General features: G+C 41.0%; 3 protein-coding genes across 3 annotated transcripts; all 3 read left to right on the plus strand.

Moving 5' to 3' along the window:
- LOC118327225 (noggin-2-like) lies at positions 1 to 1,908 on the plus strand. Its single transcript, XM_035660512.1, has one exon. The coding sequence runs from the start codon at positions 916 to 918 to the stop codon at positions 1,735 to 1,737; it is 822 nt and encodes a 273-aa protein (XP_035516405.1). The 5' UTR covers positions 1 to 915; the 3' UTR covers positions 1,738 to 1,908.
- Positions 1,909 to 3,441: 1,533 nt separating this feature from the next.
- On the plus strand, positions 3,442 to 9,397 carry get3 (guided entry of tail-anchored proteins factor 3, ATPase). Its single transcript, XM_035660353.1, has 7 exons — positions 3,442 to 3,610; positions 4,433 to 4,580; positions 6,078 to 6,226; positions 6,387 to 6,537; positions 6,736 to 6,843; positions 7,524 to 7,721; positions 7,814 to 9,397. The coding sequence occupies exons 1-7, from the start codon at positions 3,468 to 3,470 to the stop codon at positions 7,940 to 7,942; spliced, it is 1,026 nt and encodes a 341-aa protein (XP_035516246.1). The 5' UTR covers positions 3,442 to 3,467; the 3' UTR covers positions 7,943 to 9,397.
- Positions 9,398 to 11,196: 1,799 nt separating this feature from the next.
- On the plus strand, positions 11,197 to 17,146 carry best2 (bestrophin 2). Its single transcript, XM_035659558.1, has 9 exons — positions 11,197 to 11,348; positions 11,437 to 11,531; positions 12,297 to 12,530; positions 13,172 to 13,326; positions 13,449 to 13,526; positions 14,883 to 15,035; positions 15,149 to 15,229; positions 15,978 to 16,132; positions 16,372 to 17,146. Exons 1-9 carry the CDS (start codon positions 11,197 to 11,199, stop codon positions 17,144 to 17,146), a joined length of 1,878 nt encoding a protein of 625 aa, XP_035515451.1.
- The last annotated feature ends 2,751 nt before the right edge of the window (positions 17,147 to 19,897 follow it).

Genomic DNA, 19,897 nt, shown 5'->3' on the forward strand with positions numbered 1-19,897 from the left:
ACACACACACACTACAGAACTGCTGTATCATCAACCACATTGTGTAAATGCATTATTTTATGGTTCATTCTGCTGTTTGTTATTGCTATGTAAGTATAAGCAACTTTATATGACTGTATTTATGACGTGTATCACTTTAATGTTGATGTAAACAAAAACTTAAATTAGAACAAATATTTACAGTTAAGTATAATGTTAAAATATATTTGATATTACGCCATAGTGTGCCTTTGACCTACACAGCTGATTTTGTGTAGATCAGAATAAATGCTGCTTTGTTCTGCAAACATGTTTCATCCGCCCTCTTTTTAAATATTTTCTGCCATGCCGTTATCATGATGGGAATTTACCCAGAAGCTTGTTTTTGAACCGATCTAAGAGCACTCTTTGTGTGAGAGCGCTGTTGTTTTTGAAGATCTTGTGTCTGAGGTCACTGATACAGCTCCACTAAATCGAGGTCAAATAGTTTGTTTCTTGGGTTTGCGGTGAAATAAGCAGAACTACTTTTTCATCTCAATGAAAATGTCTCCTTGGTGACAGCTCAGTTCCTGTCTTCACTACCTGTCCCCACACATAAGAATCTGTTAAAATGCTGGTAATTCTGGTTGTTGACACATGAACCAAAAATAAAGCTTCTCATATTTGTCTTGTATGTTTGCATTGAAGTTAGCCAAAACATCAGAGCCTTGAGTTAGCAGTGGGAGCTCAGGTGTACTCTGGCCGAACATAATAATACCTCTGCTGTTTGTGTGATAAGGCACTAATTTCAGTATGTTATTGATTAAGAGCTCAAGGATGTCTGGTGTTTGGTACATAGAGTCCCTGAGGCCCCTAGAGGAGAACCCATAACTGAATGGGTGAAAAGGAAGACGAGAGGAACAATTCCTCATTCTTCTACTATCCACACCTAAGACCATGCCTAGGCCGCTCAACTGTGCAGTCTGGATTTCTGTGTCGGTCCTTCTGTGTGGATCTGCAGCATTTACTTCTAACATTTCAACCCAGAATCAGCCTCCAAATGTGACTTTGTTTCAAGACGAGGACGACACAGGCTGGGATTCAGCATTTCTTCAGCTGAGAGCCAGTCTACTGTCCTACTCGCAGTCAGTCCGCCCATACACCCTGCTGACAAACGCTCAAGACTACCACTACATGCCCAACACGCCGACATCTTTTGACCAGTTTTGGATGTCCATAGAGCAGCCGTCTGAATCATCTGGGGGTCAACCTTTGTTGCGTGGTGGCGCGTTGTCTGCCAGAGAGAAGTTTAACCAGAGTGCCTCTCCAGAGCTGAGAGAGGCTGCAGCAAGCCAGCGCCAGAAGCTGGAGAAGGAAGCTGCAGATCTGGACCTCAGTTCTCTTCCCTCACAGGTCGCCCTTTTGGTCAGAGACTGGTTAGTGTCCTCGGCCTCTTGTGGTTTAACCTACCAATGGGTGGATCTGGGTCTTGCGTTCTGGCCGCGTTGGCTGCGGCAGACTGATTGTGAAAGATCAGATGAAGGGCAAAGTTGCTCCTTTCCTGGTGGGATGGAGTGTGTGCGAGCTCAGATGACTCACATAAACATCTTGGCGTGGCATTGCTTGGATATCAGAGAGGGAGGCAATGGGTCTAGAAGGATGAGGGCTAACGGGTCTGACAGCAGCACTGAGATGGGGACAGGTGAAGTCATGAAAAGGTGTATATGGAGGCAAGTGCCTTATCCTGTGGTCACAGCATGTACATGTTCATGTAAATGAATTGTTTTCTCATCATAAGGTTTTCCCTTCCCATCTTTTTCCTCAGCTGGGTTTCTATATAACACTGACAATGAGTTTATATGACTGATGAAATCAAATCAATTTGTTGAGTAATTTTCCAAACCTAATTAAAGCTGATTTTAATCTTTTCATTGCATGTGCCCTAATGCTACTGGCTTTAAACAGAATTTAATAAAAACATTTTGTCCTGATAAATTGTTAAATGATTTATTTGTGTGTTTTCTGTGATGATCTTTTCCAGAGACAGCCAAAGAGTCCAACCACAGTCCTCTATTGTTATTTATGGAAACAGCTGTGAAGGCTACTTATTCACTTTCTCCATTCTGTGATGGTCTGATGGTTACAAATGTCAATGTTTTGGTCACAAAAGTCAAGTAAATGTATGATATCAGTTACTCTATACTGTCAGTTTGGACAGCACTGTGGTCCCATAGTTCTTGTGGGTTGTGTTACATTCATATCATGTGGGAAATTCATGTATCAGTGGTTTCGGTCGACTTTTTACCTCTTTTTTTTCACAATTACTATGGGTGTAATTCGAGTGTGATATACAATTTTATGTCTTACATCAATAAAACATTACAGTGTCAACCTAAAATAGAAAATCCAAGACGAATTGGTATCCTGTTGGGCTGTTCTTAGGTGTAAAATACCTTCAATGTGGAATGCCTGTACCAAATTTGTATACGGCTGGTCAGGATGCTTCCAGGTATGTAAATATTATGATTGATGTTATAAAATGAGATCTATAAGACTAAGTGTCCATTACAGGAGAAAAAAATGGTGCATGTAAGCCTTAACCTTAAGATCCTCAAAAAGACACCAAAACTATCACAATCAGTCAGCTGCTGCTAAATTGATGGTTTTGGAGTTAATTAAGATCCACTATGCTCCAATAGCAGCCCTCTTCTACTCAAAGCAGTCTACAGTGACCATGTTGTGTGTGTTTTATCATTATGGACACATCAGGTGCTGAGACAGTTTCATTTCTGACTGTCGTTCCAGGGAATGGATAATCACAGCTGCACATCAACATGTAGACACAAAAGTTGATATCATCTGTTTGTCTTTCCTCTCTCTCTTTACACTCTCTCTTAATTTTAATTGTATTAATGTTTTGGTATGAGTATTGCAGAAACAAGTTAAGATTTATAATGCAACCTAATAATGACTCAAAGTGTAAGACTGTTCCTGCTGGTCCTCCTGCGCTGGTTCCTATTTCTCAGCAGCAGGCTGTCAGGCATCCAAACTAATCTGTAGAAGTAAATACCAGAGGTAAATTAATGGCAGCATTAACAAAAGTCTCCTGCCAATTTTAAATTTTTCAAGTATTATAATACTTATAATATTACACGCTGATATAAAATAATGCTGAAATGCTAATCAGAATATTAACTGTTATTTTAAGTAGTTATTACTGTTAATAGGTGTTTTGTTTTTGCCTACAGTACAGTTTGGTAGGTTTGGTGTTTTTAGGTTCATTTTAGTTCTCAGTTTCAAGTCTGACATCACTTTGATATAAAATATAACCTACTTCCACACACCTACCATAACATTGCTTTTGACTTTACTTATTACCTCTATATTTTTCAGTATTTCAATTTCGCACCATTTGCACGCACTTAGTTCGACTTTGTCCGAGGAGCCGTGAAGGCAGCAGAGTCGGTAACGTCCCACCTGCGCTGTACGTTACGTTGTACACAGACAAGATGGCAGCTCCATTGGAAGACGAATTTGAAGATGCGCCTGACGTGGAGCCCTTAGAGCCGACACTGAAGAACATCATCGAGCAGAAATCTCTCAAATGGATATTTGTGGGTGGGAAGGGTGGTGTTGGTAAAACGACATGTAGGTAAGTTGAGTGGAAACGCTGATTAGCCTCCAGATATCGAGGCAGCATACGTCGCTAGCGAACATAGCTAGCGTAGATTAGCCCCCAGTCGTAGACGTGGGTGATTACTCAGCTAACAGACAGGATGGGTTGTTTGTTTGTTTGTTTGCTTGCACAACAAGAATCTAATGAGCGTTAGTTTGCTAGTTTAAGAAAATCTCCACCGGTGCATTTGAAGTCAGGCTAAGCTTTGAGTCAGTTAGCAGGGTTGAACCAGCACTGTCACCAGCTAACGTTAGCCTGCTGACACATGTAACGTTAATGTTAATGTGAGGTATTCATGACTTTCTCAAGTGGTTTTACAATCACGGTGCACAGTGACACCGACAGTCTGCGTGTTCTCACGTTGTCCCTCGTTCAATAGGAGGGCCTTCTACCTCGTGTTTATTCAACAGGTAACTGTGTGTTAACTTGAAACAGCTAAATGGACAGCTAGCTGGCGTTAGCTGTAAGGTCTGACACAGTACGCCCCCTTTGACTGTCGCTGAAGCAACGACACGTCGTTAAAGATGTTTACAATTTAAAAAAAAAAAAAAAGAATATACCATGTGATAGAAATATAAATGCACCTAGAACCATCTAGTCCATGACAGGTATCTGCTCACTGCAGCTTTTAAGATCAGGAGAAGAGAAAATGTAAGACTGTTAATACTGTCAGTGTGTTTGAGTCAGGGCTGCTTTCTGTGGAAGAAGTGCTGCTGACAGGAGTTGTTCTAGTGGAGCACACTCTGTACTGGCTGCCCACCTCTTGTTGGACAAACCTGTCCTGTGTCTTTTGTCCAGCTGTAGCTTGGCTGTCCAGCTCGCTGCTGTCAGGGAGAGCGTCCTCATCATCTCCACCGATCCCGCTCATAACATCTCTGATGCTTTTGACCAGAAGTTCTCAAAGGTGCCTACCAAGGTCAAGGGTTATGACAACCTCTTTGCAATGGTAAGTTACACTGCATTGGAAAAAAAACCTGTGAGCGCCCGTTCACAGGGAGACGCTACAGGCAGCAATTGTGTAGTATTGTGAAGTAAAAATGTGAATGTCACAACCTGTTTTTATATACAGTCAGTAGGAAAGCACCAGTGTTAGTTATAACATTAGCTCGTCTCTCTCTTCCTTTTAATTGTCTCAGTAAGCTATTCTCATTGTGTATATACATTACTGCACAAACTGTACATTACAGTTCACAAATGTACTATTACTCACCTGTTGACCACAGTCTTCAGCTGTCTACTACAGTAATATATTTTATTTTATATTGTGTTATATTGTTATATTTGAACTACTGCACTAGTGTTAGATTTGGTTCCGCTTCTGTGATTTTTCCCTATGCATATATTTTTTAATACCTATATGTAAGAGCATTGTTGGAGGGAGCCTGAGGTCTAAGAATTTTAATGGTAACAACAATTGCTTAACTGTAATTGTTATGCATTTGCCAGTGAGACAATGTTTAAAGGGGACCAAAATATAGGCCATCAAGTCCAAAACTATCCAACAGTATATAAAACAATTGCTCAACTTAGTACTGTACTAACACAGCAGTAAAATGCAACATTAATGCAGCAGTGATATTAATCCAAAAGCATCATATATATAATGGTAAAACAATGACAGGGACCATTTTACTGCACAGTTACTACTTAATAACTACTACTAAGTAAGAGGTTTATTTTATAATACTTGTAGTGGTGTATTTTCACAGTGGGGTTGGTATGAGTACTTTTACTTCATGAAGTAAAAGGACTCATACCTGAATACTTCCTCCACCTCTGGTTCTCACTCCCACAGCCTCTGACCTAACTACACTTGTGTGTTGCTGTCTGCTCCCCTTTAAGAAAGCTGGGCTTGTGGATAACCTGAGTGTGTTATGTGTCAGCTAGTTAGCTGTTAGCAGTCACTGCGTTGTCTCTTGTGATTGTGATTGATCAATATTCATGGGAGTGGGGAAAAATCACTCACTACTGTGATACCAGACCCTGAGAAACGAGTTATTTGCGCATTATTCGCATCTAGTTTTTAATAAGGAAGTCATCAATTTTTATTTTAGGGGCAGTTCAAAACAGGACATGCCAAACTTGCTGTGTGCGTAGTTAATTTTAGAAGGGGCATTAAGGCCACTCGCGGTGCTTCCACGGCACTGGCCGTTTGGCCTTAATACAATTCCCACCCTGAAATTTTAGATAGTGGCTAGAAACATAGCTACATTTGCTTACAAAGAAGTCTATTTATGCTGTTTTTGGAAAATTAAATTTAGTGAATTAGGTCACTATCTCTTCAGTGGGGACTTCACAAGGATAGTCAGTTTCACATCTCGGTCTCAAGCACAAACCATCATTGTGTGAGAAAGTGAATTGCAGGAAGCTTTTAAATCATTTGCAGTTAACCAGTTTCCCTCAGTTTGCAATGTGCTCATTACCTGTGCTTGTGTGAGTGCAGGAGATTGACCCGAGCCTGGGTGTGGCAGAGCTGCCTGATGAGTTCTTTGAGGAGGACAACATGCTCAGCATGGGTAAGAAGATGATGCAGGAGGCCATGAGCGCCTTCCCTGGCATCGACGAGGCCATGAGCTACGCAGAGGTCATGAGGTAAGACAATGTGGTCACTGCATTTCCTTTTTCATAGTAGTATGACCAGTGGTGTAGTGGTAAACACATTAAGTGATAGAGTTGATCTGTAAATAGATGAGTAAACTCTGACTAAACTCTTAACTGAGCAATAAAGTTCTCCTGTCTGCCTGTAATTCAGGTTAGTGAAAGGAATGAACTTCTCCGTGGTGGTCTTTGACACTGCCCCTACCGGTCACACACTGCGGCTGCTCAACTTTCCCACCATTGTGGAGCGTGGTCTGGGCCGCCTCATGCAGATAAAGAACCAGATCAGCCCTTTCATCTCTCAGGTGAGGAGGGACGAGCAGGTCCAGTCACTCACTGATTGCAGGCATTCACCAGTTTTAATGTGAGAATGTGTGTCTGTAAAAGCTCCACAAAGCCACTGTTGAACTTATGATGCAAAGTGGGTAATATTCAATACATTAAATATTAGCATTGATTCCAACTCTTGTCTATATGTTCTCTCTATTGCTCTCTCATTGTAGATGTGTAACATGCTCGGTCTGGGAGACATGAACGCAGACCAGCTGGCCTCTAAGCTCGAGGAGACCCTGCCAGTGATCCGCTCAGTCAGTGAGCAGTTCAAAGATCCTGTAAGTCAGTCCGGTTGCAGTTATAACACAAGCACACCACTACTACATGGTGATATGTGTTGCCATGCAGTTGCTTTTATGTTCTTTGTTTGCTTTGTGCAATACAGGCTTTTGAAACCACATCAAGTTACGCTTCTCCACTGTGTTTCTGTAGTTCTGTATCTACATGCACCGGCCCTGTATCTCTTGTAGTGGGTTCCACCTTCTTCACATAAACCTAACAGAGCCTACACTGAGAGCGCAAGAGCTGTGATTTGGGTGTCATTTGTGATTATAGTGATAGTGAAGATCACATGAAGCACTGCACTGCACTCCACTGCAAACCTTCTCCTTGATGTGTCTCACTCTGTCTCACTCTGGACATACAGACAGCTCTACACTGTATGCATCTATACAGTGTGGCTGTATTGCACGTGTACGTACTGTATGCCTGTGGTGGTGCAGCCTCCCACTATTCTACTCTACAGTTTGAGAGACATAGGATTTTGACGACGGTGTCAATGACAACGCAGTTTGAAATTTCAGTACACTGTAAAATGTTTCATTTTTTTTTAAATTCTATATGTAATACAATTTGAAATACATTTAGCATTTAGAACAACTCAGCACTTAAACTAGCTGTATTAATAGCTTTCTCGATGTGTGTTGTAACTTTTTCCCCTTCCCTTTCACACCATCAGGAACAAACCACTTTCATCTGTGTGTGTATCGCTGAGTTCCTCTCCCTGTACGAGACGGAGCGGCTGATCCAGGAGCTGGCCAAGTGCCGCATCGACACACACAACATCATCGTCAACCAGCTTGTTTTCCCTGACTCAGAGAGACCATGTAAAATGTGTGAAGCCCGCCATAAAATTCAGTCCAAGTATTTAGACCAGGTACGAGTACAGTAGTCTGTTTTTTGGTTGTGACAGTTGCATCCAGTGTTGCATGTCGTCGACTTCATTAATGCTGTGTCTTCTCCCTTCAGATGGAAGACCTTTATGAAGATTTCCACATAGTCAAGTTACCACTGCTACCCCATGAAGTTCGAGGTGCCGACAAGGTCAACACGTTCTCTAAGCAACTTCTGGAACCCTACAAACCCCCAAATAAATGATCTCCCTCCCTGCAGGACCTCCCTTCTCCCTCCTATAGACCACACCTATACAGTCTGAACTCACCTCCTCTGAGCTCCCCCCAGCCAGCCTCAAACCCCACAGTAACGGCCTCAAGTTGATCCACCTATTGCTCATCCCATCATCCAAAGCAGAGCACTGCTACAAGACCACGCCCTTATTGATGGAGAGCTGATGAAGTCACAAACACACACACACACACACATACATACATAACCTGCTGTATTGTTAGAGAGATCAGACAGTACAGATTTGTGCTGCCGTACTCTCAGTTCACCTTCTCTTTCCTTCATTTCCTGTGTGGCAGTTGTACTATTCGTACTCGAAGCATTTAACTTTTTCTCTTCCCCTTCTTCCACCTTGTGCAGTGTCCAGCCTCAGTTGTGAAAACAAAGTGTTTTCAGTGACGGTGCTGTGTATTCCAGGATAAAATGTCTTTCAGATGGTTAATGTTTACGCCTTCTGTATTCTGTGTGGTTTGGTGGCGCTGTCTAATCTCCAGTTTGACTTTTGACTAAAATTTCACGCAAATTCATCTGTCACATCGTGAATTTACATCTAAATCGCTACAGATTCCGAGTGTGACGGCAGGGCTGTGAAAAAGAATGGTTAACTAAAAAAAACAAACAAACAAGAAACCCAATATGGTCTGTGGTCATTTTTATTCTCGACCAGGACCTTCCTTGTTATTGCAATAAAGAACCAGAGCAGTCTGTAGTGTCTTATACCATTCGTCCAGTCATTAGACCTCACCTCGCTGTGTGATGTGGTGGAAATGCAGTTACCTAATGTTAATGAGATTTTGAATCGAGTCATATTGGTAGCTTTATATCCATATGTGGCTGTTATTGTTTGAACTGGACAGTCTAGCTGGCCTCTGGTAAATATTTTAGGCCAGTGTGGTTCGTCCAGGTGGTATGTGGTTGGAGACAGCACCAGTTTTATGAGATTCAAAGGCAACATGTGTGATGTTTGAGCAGTTGGACACTAAAAGAGTTTATTATTGATGCAGCTGAACTCCCAATACCAGGTTCCCATACAGTGCTCATAAAACTCATCAAATACTCTTCTCTGTCAAACATTTTATGTCCACCTTGTTTACTGAGAACTATATGGGAACATTAGTAGCCTTATTTAGTGCATTGTTAATTAAAATATACTGAATGTTGCTTGATAAGATGTTGAACAAATGAATGGAGTTATTAAAGTTGAATCAAAGCATCTTTGCCCTTGTGATTGAATACTGGACTCTGATTGGCTTGCCTGATGCTTCATTGGTTTCCAACAGAAAGATATAGATGACAGGTCAACACTTAAGAAAAAGCGTTATTACCCCTTATCTGTCTCTGAATGCTTTTGAGTCAATAAGAATCTGTTTTCTATAGATTTTCTTTAAATTATGTTGCGAGTGTTAATTAAAACAAACTTGCTTCAGATGAGAGCCTTTTGTGGTCATTCTTTTGTTCTGCTTATTTAACACGTCTGTTAATTGAAGTAGACAGAAGCAGATTTTCATAAGAGCGCACTGACATAAACCGACCGGACTGCTGATTGCCTCTGACAGAGCATGAAGCCTCAGTTAACCTTCAACACCACAGTTCAGGAGCGACAACCAGGAGAAACTGACTTTAATTCAATTACAGATACAAGGAGAAAAAGATGTGCCACAGCAACACTAAATATTAAGAATGATGAAGTAAAAGTCCTGCTCTTAATCTACTTATGTAAAAGAACAGAAGTATTATCAACTAAATGTACTTTAAGTATCAAAAGTAATGCAAATTGACCCTGTGACTTGTATATTATATATAGAGAGATATTTCATCATTGTTGTTAATGATGCCTCAATGCTTAAGTATTAATATTATTAAGTAGTATTTACTGTTGTTCTGTAAATGCTTTATATACACATAAATATAGTATTAGGTAGTTTCATCCAGTGGTTCCCAACGTAGGGGTCGGGACCCTTTAAAAAGGTCACAGGATAAATCTTAAATTATTATGCTTAATTAATGTGGTAGAAGAATATGATTTTGAGACATTTATTTAAATTAAATTAAATTAAGGGAAATGTCTCTTTGGTGGAAGTGCTCACGGTCACAAGCCACAAAAGGTTTTGGAACCACTCTGTTAAACCTCTGAAATACAATACATTGTTACAGATTATCATATTTATTCTTAATGTAAAATCCTAATCTGTCAGATAAATGTAGTGTAGTAAAAGTATAAAGCAGCATAGAATGATAATGCAGTATGTACAGGACTTTAATAATGTACTTCATTACATTCCTCCACTGCAGGAGCATCAGGCACAGTGAGTGTCACTGCTTAAAATATCCACCAAGTCATTCAGTTTGTTGTTGAGTCGTAACAAATGATTTCCTTTAAAAAAAAACAATGTCCTGGTGGGAAATTGCACTGGGAACAAGTGGGATTATGATCCCCCACAGGGAGTTTTTTTCTTGTTGTTCTATGAAAAGCTAAAGTTTAAAAAGATGAATGAGACCAAACGACACAAGACCCATCTCATTCCAGTCAGTTGTTATATTGCAGGAAATATATATGTAATGTTGTTGAAGCCACAACAAGTATAATTATAAACCTGGAACCGGGAAAATTGGTTGTTGTTTTCATATCACTTAACACGAAAGTTTGCCATGCTCCACTTGTTCCTGTTTCATAATTCCCTGCTGTACTGTACGCTCCTGTGCGCTCCTTGTGCCCCGGCGCTGCGGCCTGTCGCTTGTGGTCCATCACCGAACCGCGCTCTCCCGGTCGGGGGCCGCGCTAACGAGCTCCTCCTCCTCGTTTTGGGGATTTACCCCGGGGCGCACTGACCACTGGACGCACCGTGGAGGCTCCGAGGATTACTGCCATGCAGCAGAGCGAGCCTCCAGTTAACCGAGCTGATATCAGGGTTATGAGCGACGGCGAAGAAACACCACTGGCGAGCACCGAGAAGACTACGCGGCTGAGTGAAAACATGAACTCACTTCTCCATTTGTGCCAATTACGCACAGAGATGCGCTGAGCAATCGGCGGCTCATCAAGAAAAAACACCACGAAAGGTAAGGTGATATTCTTTCAAGGCAAAAGACATTAGAAGTATTGTTAATAGTCTGTTTAATAGTTTAAAATGACCAGAGTTTAGATTCTTTGGTCATGAGTAGTTACATAGGGGCTTGTTTCTTCCATACAGCTCTTATGCTGAGGACCTGTAATCTGGCTGTCACCAATGACTGTCACCTACACAGCCAGAGTTGCAAACGCCCGTTTCTGTGGCTTCTCCAAGCTGCTTTTGGCCTGGAAAGGCAGCATCTACAAGGTGTTGTACAAAGAGTTCCTGGCTTTCTTTGCCATGTACACAGCCATCAGCATCACTTACAGGTAAGACAAAAAGAATAGCCTCGGGAAACTATGGCTGCGCACACTTTCAATGGTCGATTTTATGTCAATCACTTTGATTCCCTTTCAGATTTTTCTTGTATGATGACCAGAAGAGGTATTTTGAAAAGCTGGCAATTTATTGCAACCACTACGCCAGTCTCATCCCTATGTCCTTTGTACTGGGTAAGCACCGGTGATGTTCCTGTCAGTTTTTGGATAACAGAAGAAGGGGCAGAATTTGTGCTGAAACATGTAGACCTTTGTTTAGTGTGATCTTTGCAACACAAGAATGAGCAGCCAGAAATTTACTTAATAGGTTTCCATGTCAACGACCCTCAGCTCTAGACCTCAAGACCTTCTTTAGGTTTATAGCTTGGGGCCACATATCTATGACTATTATTGCATTGGAGATATAAATATATGTACTGTAGGAGGGAATAAAACATTCTGATTTAATAATTAGAATACAGATTATGTAACCGACTGATTGTGGATAGGCTTCATGCCAATACTGAAATGTGAGACTTTCATTCAATTACGCTGGGCAACATTTCTTTGACTATGCATTCAGTTAGCAAGGATCCATTCTCAAAGACTATTTTCTGCAGTGTGTACTGTAATTTTATCTTTTTCAGATATTTTCATATTTTTCATTCATTCTTTTCTTTTCTCCATAAATGTAAATCAGCTGAAATACTTACATAAACAGTATGTAAAAGGTCAAGATTATCTGACAATATTGGCTCTCTGATGTATCAGTTGGCAAAAATTATGTTTAAAAAAAACTAATTATATTTTGCCAGGGGCCCCTGAGGTCACAGTAAAGGTGACTTGCTGGTCCCTCGACTCCACTAGGGAACCCAGAGGATTGTACGTGATTTGACATAAAACACCTTTAGCCCTTTCTTCCAGGTCTGATCTGTCTCTCCTCTCCACTGCTGTTTGCAGGTTTCTATGTGACCCTGGTAGTGAACCGGTGGTGGAGCCAGTACACCAGCATCCCGCTCCCTGACAGGCTCATGTGCGTCCTGTCGGGGGGCCTCCAGGGGAGCGACGAGCGAGGTCGCCTGCTAAGACGAACCATGATGCGCTACGCCAGTCTGTCGGCCCTGCTCATCCTCCGCTCCGTCAGCACGGCTGTATTCAAACGGTTCCCCACCATGGACCACGTGGTGGAGGCTGGTGAGTAGGCACAAGGGGTCCATCCTTATCCAACAACACCCAGTGAGTTAGATATGATCTTACAATTATCCAAACCATCTGTTCATGGAAATACAAAACACAACTCCTACTTGGAAGGAGGGAAGTGATCAGTCACACACTCATGTCATGAGTGTGTCTTGTTTTTTCTCTTACATTCTCTACAGCAGTGAGAGCAGGAGAAATCACAAGGACAGGCACATCCTGAAATTGAGTGGTGATAAAGAAGGTTTATCATCCGTCCGTTACAAGATCCTGCTGTAGCAATCATCTCTACACACTGTTTTATAAATTAACTGCGTTGCAACTTTTGGTGGCATCAAAGTCTGATTTACACAACGACATAGTTTTTAAGATTTGTAAACAACTGTCAGTAATAGTATATTTGATCTTTCTACTTTGTAACTGATAGAGCTATAGTGTATTGTGTCTTGACACATTTAATTAGGTCTCTCTTACTATATAATGACTTATTTGGAAATGAGATTCAGAGAAAAGTTCAGACTAAATCGTACAGAATATTGATCCCTCATCCCACATTCCACCCTTTCTGTGAGCCACATTGACATTAGGAATGAATTAATTAATCTGAGGTGTGATGGTTTGGTCTGCTGTTTATGCAGGATTCATGTCAAGAGAGGAACGGAAGAAGTTTGAGGGTCTCCACTCTCCTTATAACAAATACTGGATCCCCTGCGTTTGGTTCACCAACCTGGCGGCTGTGGCCCGCTGCGAGGGCAGGATCAAAGACGATCACACGCTCAAACTACTGCTGGAGGTGCAGCATATGTCCACACACCATTGCAGAGGCCCAGTGGTGATATGGAGCTACAGTTTTTAACGAGAGAAGAACGAGGATAAATGTGACCTCAGCAACTCTCTCTATTTGTGTGTGAACAGGAACTGAATGGGTTCAGAGGGAAGTGCAGCATGCTGTTTCATTACGACATGATCAGTGTTCCCCTAGTCTACACTCAGGTGAGTGTACTGCTGCTTAGGAGGCTGCGTGATTTTAACTCTACTGTGTGCACTTTATTTGATCATACTGACATCTTTTCATGCACCAATACACTCAAGATGGGTTATGTTTTTTGTATCTTTTAACAGTTTTGTGCATTGGTCCTGAAGTGTTATTTTAGATACATTTTACAGTTGAAATGACAAATAATCTTGCAGGCAGTGGAGATACTGGCTGATATGCATCTGAGAAGCATTAGTAGTACTAACATGTATTTACACATTTGTTTTACCCACCATTTATATTAAATTAAGATACTAGCTAAAAGTACAGTACATGTCAGAATCCAAAAGTTAATTAAGCGAAGCGACGGGCATTTGTACATGTCACAGTAAGAAAAGGAGAATCATAAAATAATGATGGTTGCTTCAGTTTCAGGCCCCTGGTTAGGGATGCACTGATAATGTTTTTTAGTTATTGTTAGAACTGTAATGGTATTATTAGGTGCTCATATCGGCACTTGGTATTGGCAAGTACCCAAATGTAAGTGCTTGTACTTGTATAAGTACTTGTACTTGTATTTGGTCTGAAAAAAAAATCTGTGTATCCCTAGTCCCAGTGTTATGCATGCCTGTTCACACTGTCGTGGCTTAATGGGACACTTAAACAGAACGGACCACTCTCCTATTATTGAGTAAAAACGTCTGCTCTGTGACCAAGTTTTTATTTTACACATTCTTTTACCTTTATTAACAAATGACATTTTTAAATCACAGTTGCTATTTACATATACTGATAATAGGAGATGCCATCCATGAATGACCAACCAATTTACGTTGTATATAAGAAAAATAAAAAGCACAATTTCTAGAATATTTGTAACTGGGTACTTGTTATAAATATGTTAACTTCAGTAGTCCTTCTGTATTCCTGTCTAACAGATCAACTCTATGAAGCTGATTTTCACTTCATAAACCTGTTTTTCCTGGCAGGAAATGCTTAATGACATTAATGAATGTTCCATTTAATTGTCCTCGTAAAGAGCCAGCGTGCACAACCCTTGGGCTCTGACACCAGCACGCCTACATGAAATACAGCTCTTACTTGTGTTATTAGTTGTGACTGTGTTTGGCAGGACAAATGTGACACAGGTGTTCTGCTTGAGCAACATTTTACACTCTTAGACACATGAATTTATGTCTATAAAATAACAATAATAATAAAATAATAATATCTGTTACTTAACATTAAGGGAACTTGAACTGAAGCTAGCTGCCTGCACAAAACACTGGATAAAAACAATGATTTATAAACAGTCATTTCAGAGGAAGAATTAAAGAGAGGTGTAACGTGAATTAACTCCATCTATCTCACAGGTGGTGACTTTGGCAGTTTACAGTTTCTTCCTGGTGTGTCTAATCGGTCGCCAGTTTCTGGACCCCAGTCAAGGATATCCAGGTCACGACCTCGACCTCTACGTTCCCATCTTCACCCTGCTACAGTTCTTCTTTTACGCTGGGTGGCTCAAGGTCAGAAATAGGGTCACATATCATATGTTTTCATACCGGAGTACAATATAAACATAAAACAATATCAATGAATCATGTAGTTAGTTTGTTACGTTTGCTGTTATGTCCTGAAGGTTGCAGAGCAGCTGATCAACCCTTTCGGAGAAGATGATGATGACTTTGAGACCAACTGGCTGATAGACAGAAATTTCCAGGTTTCTTGATGTTAATGCTTTTTTTGTGTTTAATATGTTATTTGAGATATTTGTTTGAATGCGTTGCCAAAAACTGGAACAGAAACCCCCAGAGTCAAGTGAAAAATTCTGATCCGTTTTCTAAATCTGATCTAAATTGTTTTTCTCACCAGTGTGTATGACTTCAGAACAGGTGAAAAATATTCATCCCTTTGCCTGGATAATAAGTTAATTTAATTTATTTGATCTATCTGTATCAGGTATAATAACAGTTTGGGCAGATGAGAAGGCAAAAGTGTGTGTTGTTGTAATACTAATTTCAGCCACAAGAGGCTGAACTCGACCACTACTCCATATTCTAAATAGGACTGATATTATTAAAATACATGTCTTGCCAAATTAAAGACATGGCATTAATTAATTAATGTTACATGGATGCTTTAAGTCCTATTTAGAACATGGGGTACCTTTTAACTCTTAAAAAATTATCCTGGAAAAAAACGTTTTTTTTACTTATTGTAAAGTCATTAAGAGGAGGATTTTGATCAGACTTAAAGAATGGATCACCAAAGTTTTTTTTCCAACTTGCCGTAGAAAACCTCATACATAAAAAACACATCCATTTTGGCTGTCATGTTGCAAATCAGAGACTATATTACTAGATGCTGTGCTAAATCAACAGGTACAATATAATTGTAATAGGGGTTGTAGTATGCTCTTTACTGTGTATACTTAATCTGTGTGTGTGTATCTGCACTTTGCTTTGCAGGTGTCCATGATGGCGGTGGACGAGATGTATGGAGATCTGCCTATGATGGAGAGAGATCGCTACTGGAATGACTCCAACCCCAGACCCCCCTACACCGCCGCCACTCTCTTTGTCCTCCGCAAACCCTCCTTCCAGGGGTCCACTTTTGACATGGCGTGAGTTTCTGGGTTTTACCTTCTCATTCTATGTGTGCTCAACTTGTGACTGTGACTCTTTCAGTTTGAATCCCTCCTCTGGGTGGGAAAATCTGGGTGATGAAAGTGAAAGCATTCTACCTTAATTCAAGAAGTAGTGTGATGTAATTGGGACTGAGAAAGAGTAAAAATGTTCAAACACAACAACTGTAAAGAAAGGTACTTTCAGGTCAATGAAATGTCACAACATCTCTTCACAGGATCCCTAAAGAGGAGATGCACTTCCAGCCTTTGGAGGACATTGCTGAGAACCTGGAGGAGTCAGGCAATCGTCACCCCAACATGGCCCTCTTCAACCGTCTACTCAATGCAGCTCCCTCCCCAACTGGCTTCATGGGAGGGGCTCTTCGGCGTACCTCAGCACAACTTCAGAGGCTACGCCACTCGCCCAGCATTGACCAGTGCACCAGCGATGATGATGACGATGAAAGCTGTAAAATAGGTAAAGGTGGGTCCCTGCCGTCAGGGCTGGGGCAGGAAACTCAGAGTACTGTGTGCAGTTTCAGGGAGGAGATGAGTGTCAGAACACCCCTGCTGGAGATTCAGTTTGGGGCGGAGCAGGAGAGGCGCGGGGGGCACCCTGCCGTCAATGACAGGAAAGAAGTGGAGGGGAAGAGTGATGAAGAGCTGCAGATGAGAGAGGAAAGCGGGAAGGCAGAGAGTACAAGGGAGGAGACCTATTCTGTGTCACTGCTTCCTCCTCCTCCCCAGTCCTCAAGAGAGACTTCCACTCGACCAGTCTCCGCCATTAGCATCACCTCCCATCACCCCTCTGCCTTTCAGTTTCACCCGGCTGTCCACTCCAGTCTGGAGCACTGCAGCTCCCAGCCAGCTATCAACCAGAACAGAGCTGTGGCAGGCATTCTCAAACCTCCCTTTGGTAGAAACAAGATGTCTCTACTCACTGTACCGTCTTACAACGAACCTCAGCGCTTTCGCAGTATGAGCATGGGATCAGAGCTCACTGGGCCTTAGGTGGACAATAGGTTGTGATGTTCCCATGAACTTTTGACTGTATGAAACCATAATGCTTGATTTAGTGCACGTTTTCACGAGTGAAATTACTCATAGATTTGGAACTGTGCTTCCACTTTTACTTTGAATCTGCAGCACTTTTGTAGCAAAATTATCAGTTTTTAAGATATTAAAGATTGTTAAAGATGTACTACCAGATGTTGTTGAAGAAAGAAGTAGCTTCCCATGTTTCCAGAAGAGAAAACTCTCCTCACTGGTGATGTTTGAAAGTCACCTGTGAACTGTACAACTTTTCTGGGACCTGGGAGGAAAGTTCGGTATTTAAAGGCAGTATTGAGTTCTCTGGCAATTTGTTAGATTTTTGGACACTCTTACTGAGTGTGTGAGAAAAAAATATGAATTTAAACTGTATATTCAATAGCCTACAGACATTATATGTTTGTGCTAAGTTAGCGAGGCTTAACATGTCAACGCTACCTGCGCACAAAAGAGATGAAATATGAAGCCAATTGTTTCTCAAAGTCGAGGAGTTCGTGTTTAAAGGAAAATGTTTTTCTGGTTTTCCAGTTATCTGCAAATTATATTGTTGAACATTTATATCCTTATTGTCTGTTACTACTGAAGTCTGTCCTACTACTTAAGCATTACCAAAACGTTTGGCCAGAAAATGGTGCTAAAATTATGACAAAATGACATTTTTCTTTGTTCACTTTATTTTCTTTGATTAGTCAAATATTCCTGCAAATAGAATGATTTCAAATGTATTATCTTGTATATTTTTAAACATTTAATTTAAACAAATATTGAATGATATTAATGAGATAAGAACAGTTTTACATGAATGACAAATAATCATTGTTTTGCATTATTTCTAATTGTATCTTACCTGCAGTAATAAATGTATATTATACAATGAAGAATGGAGCAGAAAGTCTAGTGATTATTGACAAGTACACATTTAGTTACATACATAAAAACAGTAAACCAAGACATTTACTATTTAGTTTTTACATTAAATATAAGTCCAGTACCAGCATTGATCAGCAGGGGGCGATAGCAGCAAACCAAATACAGCACAGATAGTCAGTAAATTAAAAAAATGACAGAAAATGCACACATTTTCCCACAATCTTGCTTTTTCGTCCCATGGTCTGCACGCCTCCATTTCCCACTGTGGCTGGAGGGTCCTACCTGGGCTGCAGCCGGGGGGAGAGCGCCCTCCTGGCCTGGGTGGACTGTCTCTGTTTGGACAGGAAAGACTGAGCCGGGCCTGGAGCTCTGGAGTTCTCACACAGACTGTGCTGCTGCAGAGCTGAGGACTGCAAGAGGCAAAAACTACTGTCAGCTGTCAGTGGAAACACTTCTAATACTAACATTTATGCATGTTGACCAGACGGGACTGACACCTGCTATCATTGATAATAATAATAATAAATAATAAGTACTTCTGCTACTATTATTACTCTACTGTACCAGCAGAAATAATTCAATAGTTACTGACACATGCCTTATGCCATAATTGCCTATGAGTAAACAAATAACATTCGGAAGTGTGCATGTGTAAAACCAGTGCTTAATCTCTCTCATAGTTGAGGGAAGCCAGTGAGGGATAACGTGAACCTCTGTGTACAAGCCGCCCTTCTGGTGAAGCTTGGAGGTTAAAACAAGATACTCTGGGTATCAGAGGAGGCACTTGGTGGTCCACATCCTTCCCCAAAATGGCCAAAAGTGGACTCACCAGTGACAAAGATTGCAGTACAAGGGAATTGGCAATAACATATAGAAAATTGAGGAGAAAAAAAGGGTGTGCAATGAAAAAAAGCACTTATCTGATGTGGGAAATTCTATCTTTAGAATAAGACAAACCAACAAAAGTCTTGCTTTCTACACAAAAACAATTAGAAAGAAGAAATAATGTTTGAATTAGAAATAAATATTGTCTCATCTATGCAACCACTTGTGCATTTACGTTTGTTTGAACTGTTTGAGTCACCATAAATTTGCATGTACATTTTGTTGAACAATACAGCACAGGATATTGTAACATACAAACCTTTCAGTACAGCTTTCATGCACTTCTGATAAACAGTCCTTGAGTTTTAAGGATTTTCTTTCCTCATGTACTCACCATGCTTTGCCAGGCTGTCAGGATCAGTTTCTCCTCTTGTTCCTGTCTGGACCTTGTATTATCAGCTTGTGTGTCCTATTATCAGTAACATTTGAAAAGTCTTTTACAAATCACTTTAACACAAAAAAATAAATGCCCGACACATTAAAAATGACACTAACTCACCTCTGGGGCAGCTGTCAGCCTGGCCTCTCTGTGGCTGGTCATTATTCCAGATATATCACAACACAGACAAATCCTACACAAATATAACCAAAGATTTGTTTGCGTGACTGACCGACTTGTACACCAACAGCCCCCTGACCTGTCCCGTCTGTCTGCAGCTCAGTGGCTGCTCTTGGCTGTATTTTGCAGTGGAGGCCCTGGTTTTGTTGTGTGGCAGACAGAACAATATGGAGAGGTGCTGCAGGCTTAAGTGCTCTGGCTCCTCGCCACAGTCAAAGATGCCATCCTGCTGACTCAGGCACATTCGCTGTTGGGCAGTCAGTCACCGGACTGGGGATTAGTAGGTAATCACCAAAACACAATGCAATTAGGTTGACAAGAGATGCGGCCTATGTTGAAAATGAGTATGTAAAGTTGGGTATCTCAAAATCATATGGAGCATGGAAATCACATGCTGA

This window comes from Morone saxatilis, unplaced genomic scaffold (genome assembly GCF_004916995.1).
Source record: "Morone saxatilis isolate NCDOM2014 unplaced genomic scaffold, NCSU_SB_2.0 Contig17, whole genome shotgun sequence".
Taxonomy (NCBI): domain Eukaryota; kingdom Metazoa; phylum Chordata; class Actinopteri; family Moronidae; genus Morone; species Morone saxatilis.

Excerpts from the sequence above, each read along its gene's own strand:
- LOC118327225 (XM_035660512.1), top strand. The coding sequence starts at position 916 with ATGCCTAGGCCGCTCAACTGTGCAGTCTGGATTTCTGTGTCGGTCCTT.
- get3 (XM_035660353.1), top strand. The coding sequence starts at position 3,468 with ATGGCAGCTCCATTGGAAGACGAATTTGAAGATGCGCCTGACGTGGAG. Across the intron at positions 6,227-6,386 it reads AGCTACGCAGAGGTCATGAG|GTTAGTGAAAGGAATGAACT; the intron begins GTAAGACAATGT and ends CCTGTAATTCAG. Across the intron at positions 6,538-6,735 it reads TCAGCCCTTTCATCTCTCAG|ATGTGTAACATGCTCGGTCT; the intron begins GTGAGGAGGGAC and ends CTCTCATTGTAG.
- best2 (XM_035659558.1), top strand. The coding sequence starts at position 11,197 with ATGACTGTCACCTACACAGCCAGAGTTGCAAACGCCCGTTTCTGTGGC. Across the intron at positions 11,349-11,436 it reads GCCATCAGCATCACTTACAG|ATTTTTCTTGTATGATGACC; the intron begins GTAAGACAAAAA and ends ATTCCCTTTCAG. Across the intron at positions 13,527-14,882 it reads TTCCCCTAGTCTACACTCAG|GTGGTGACTTTGGCAGTTTA; the intron begins GTGAGTGTACTG and ends TCTATCTCACAG.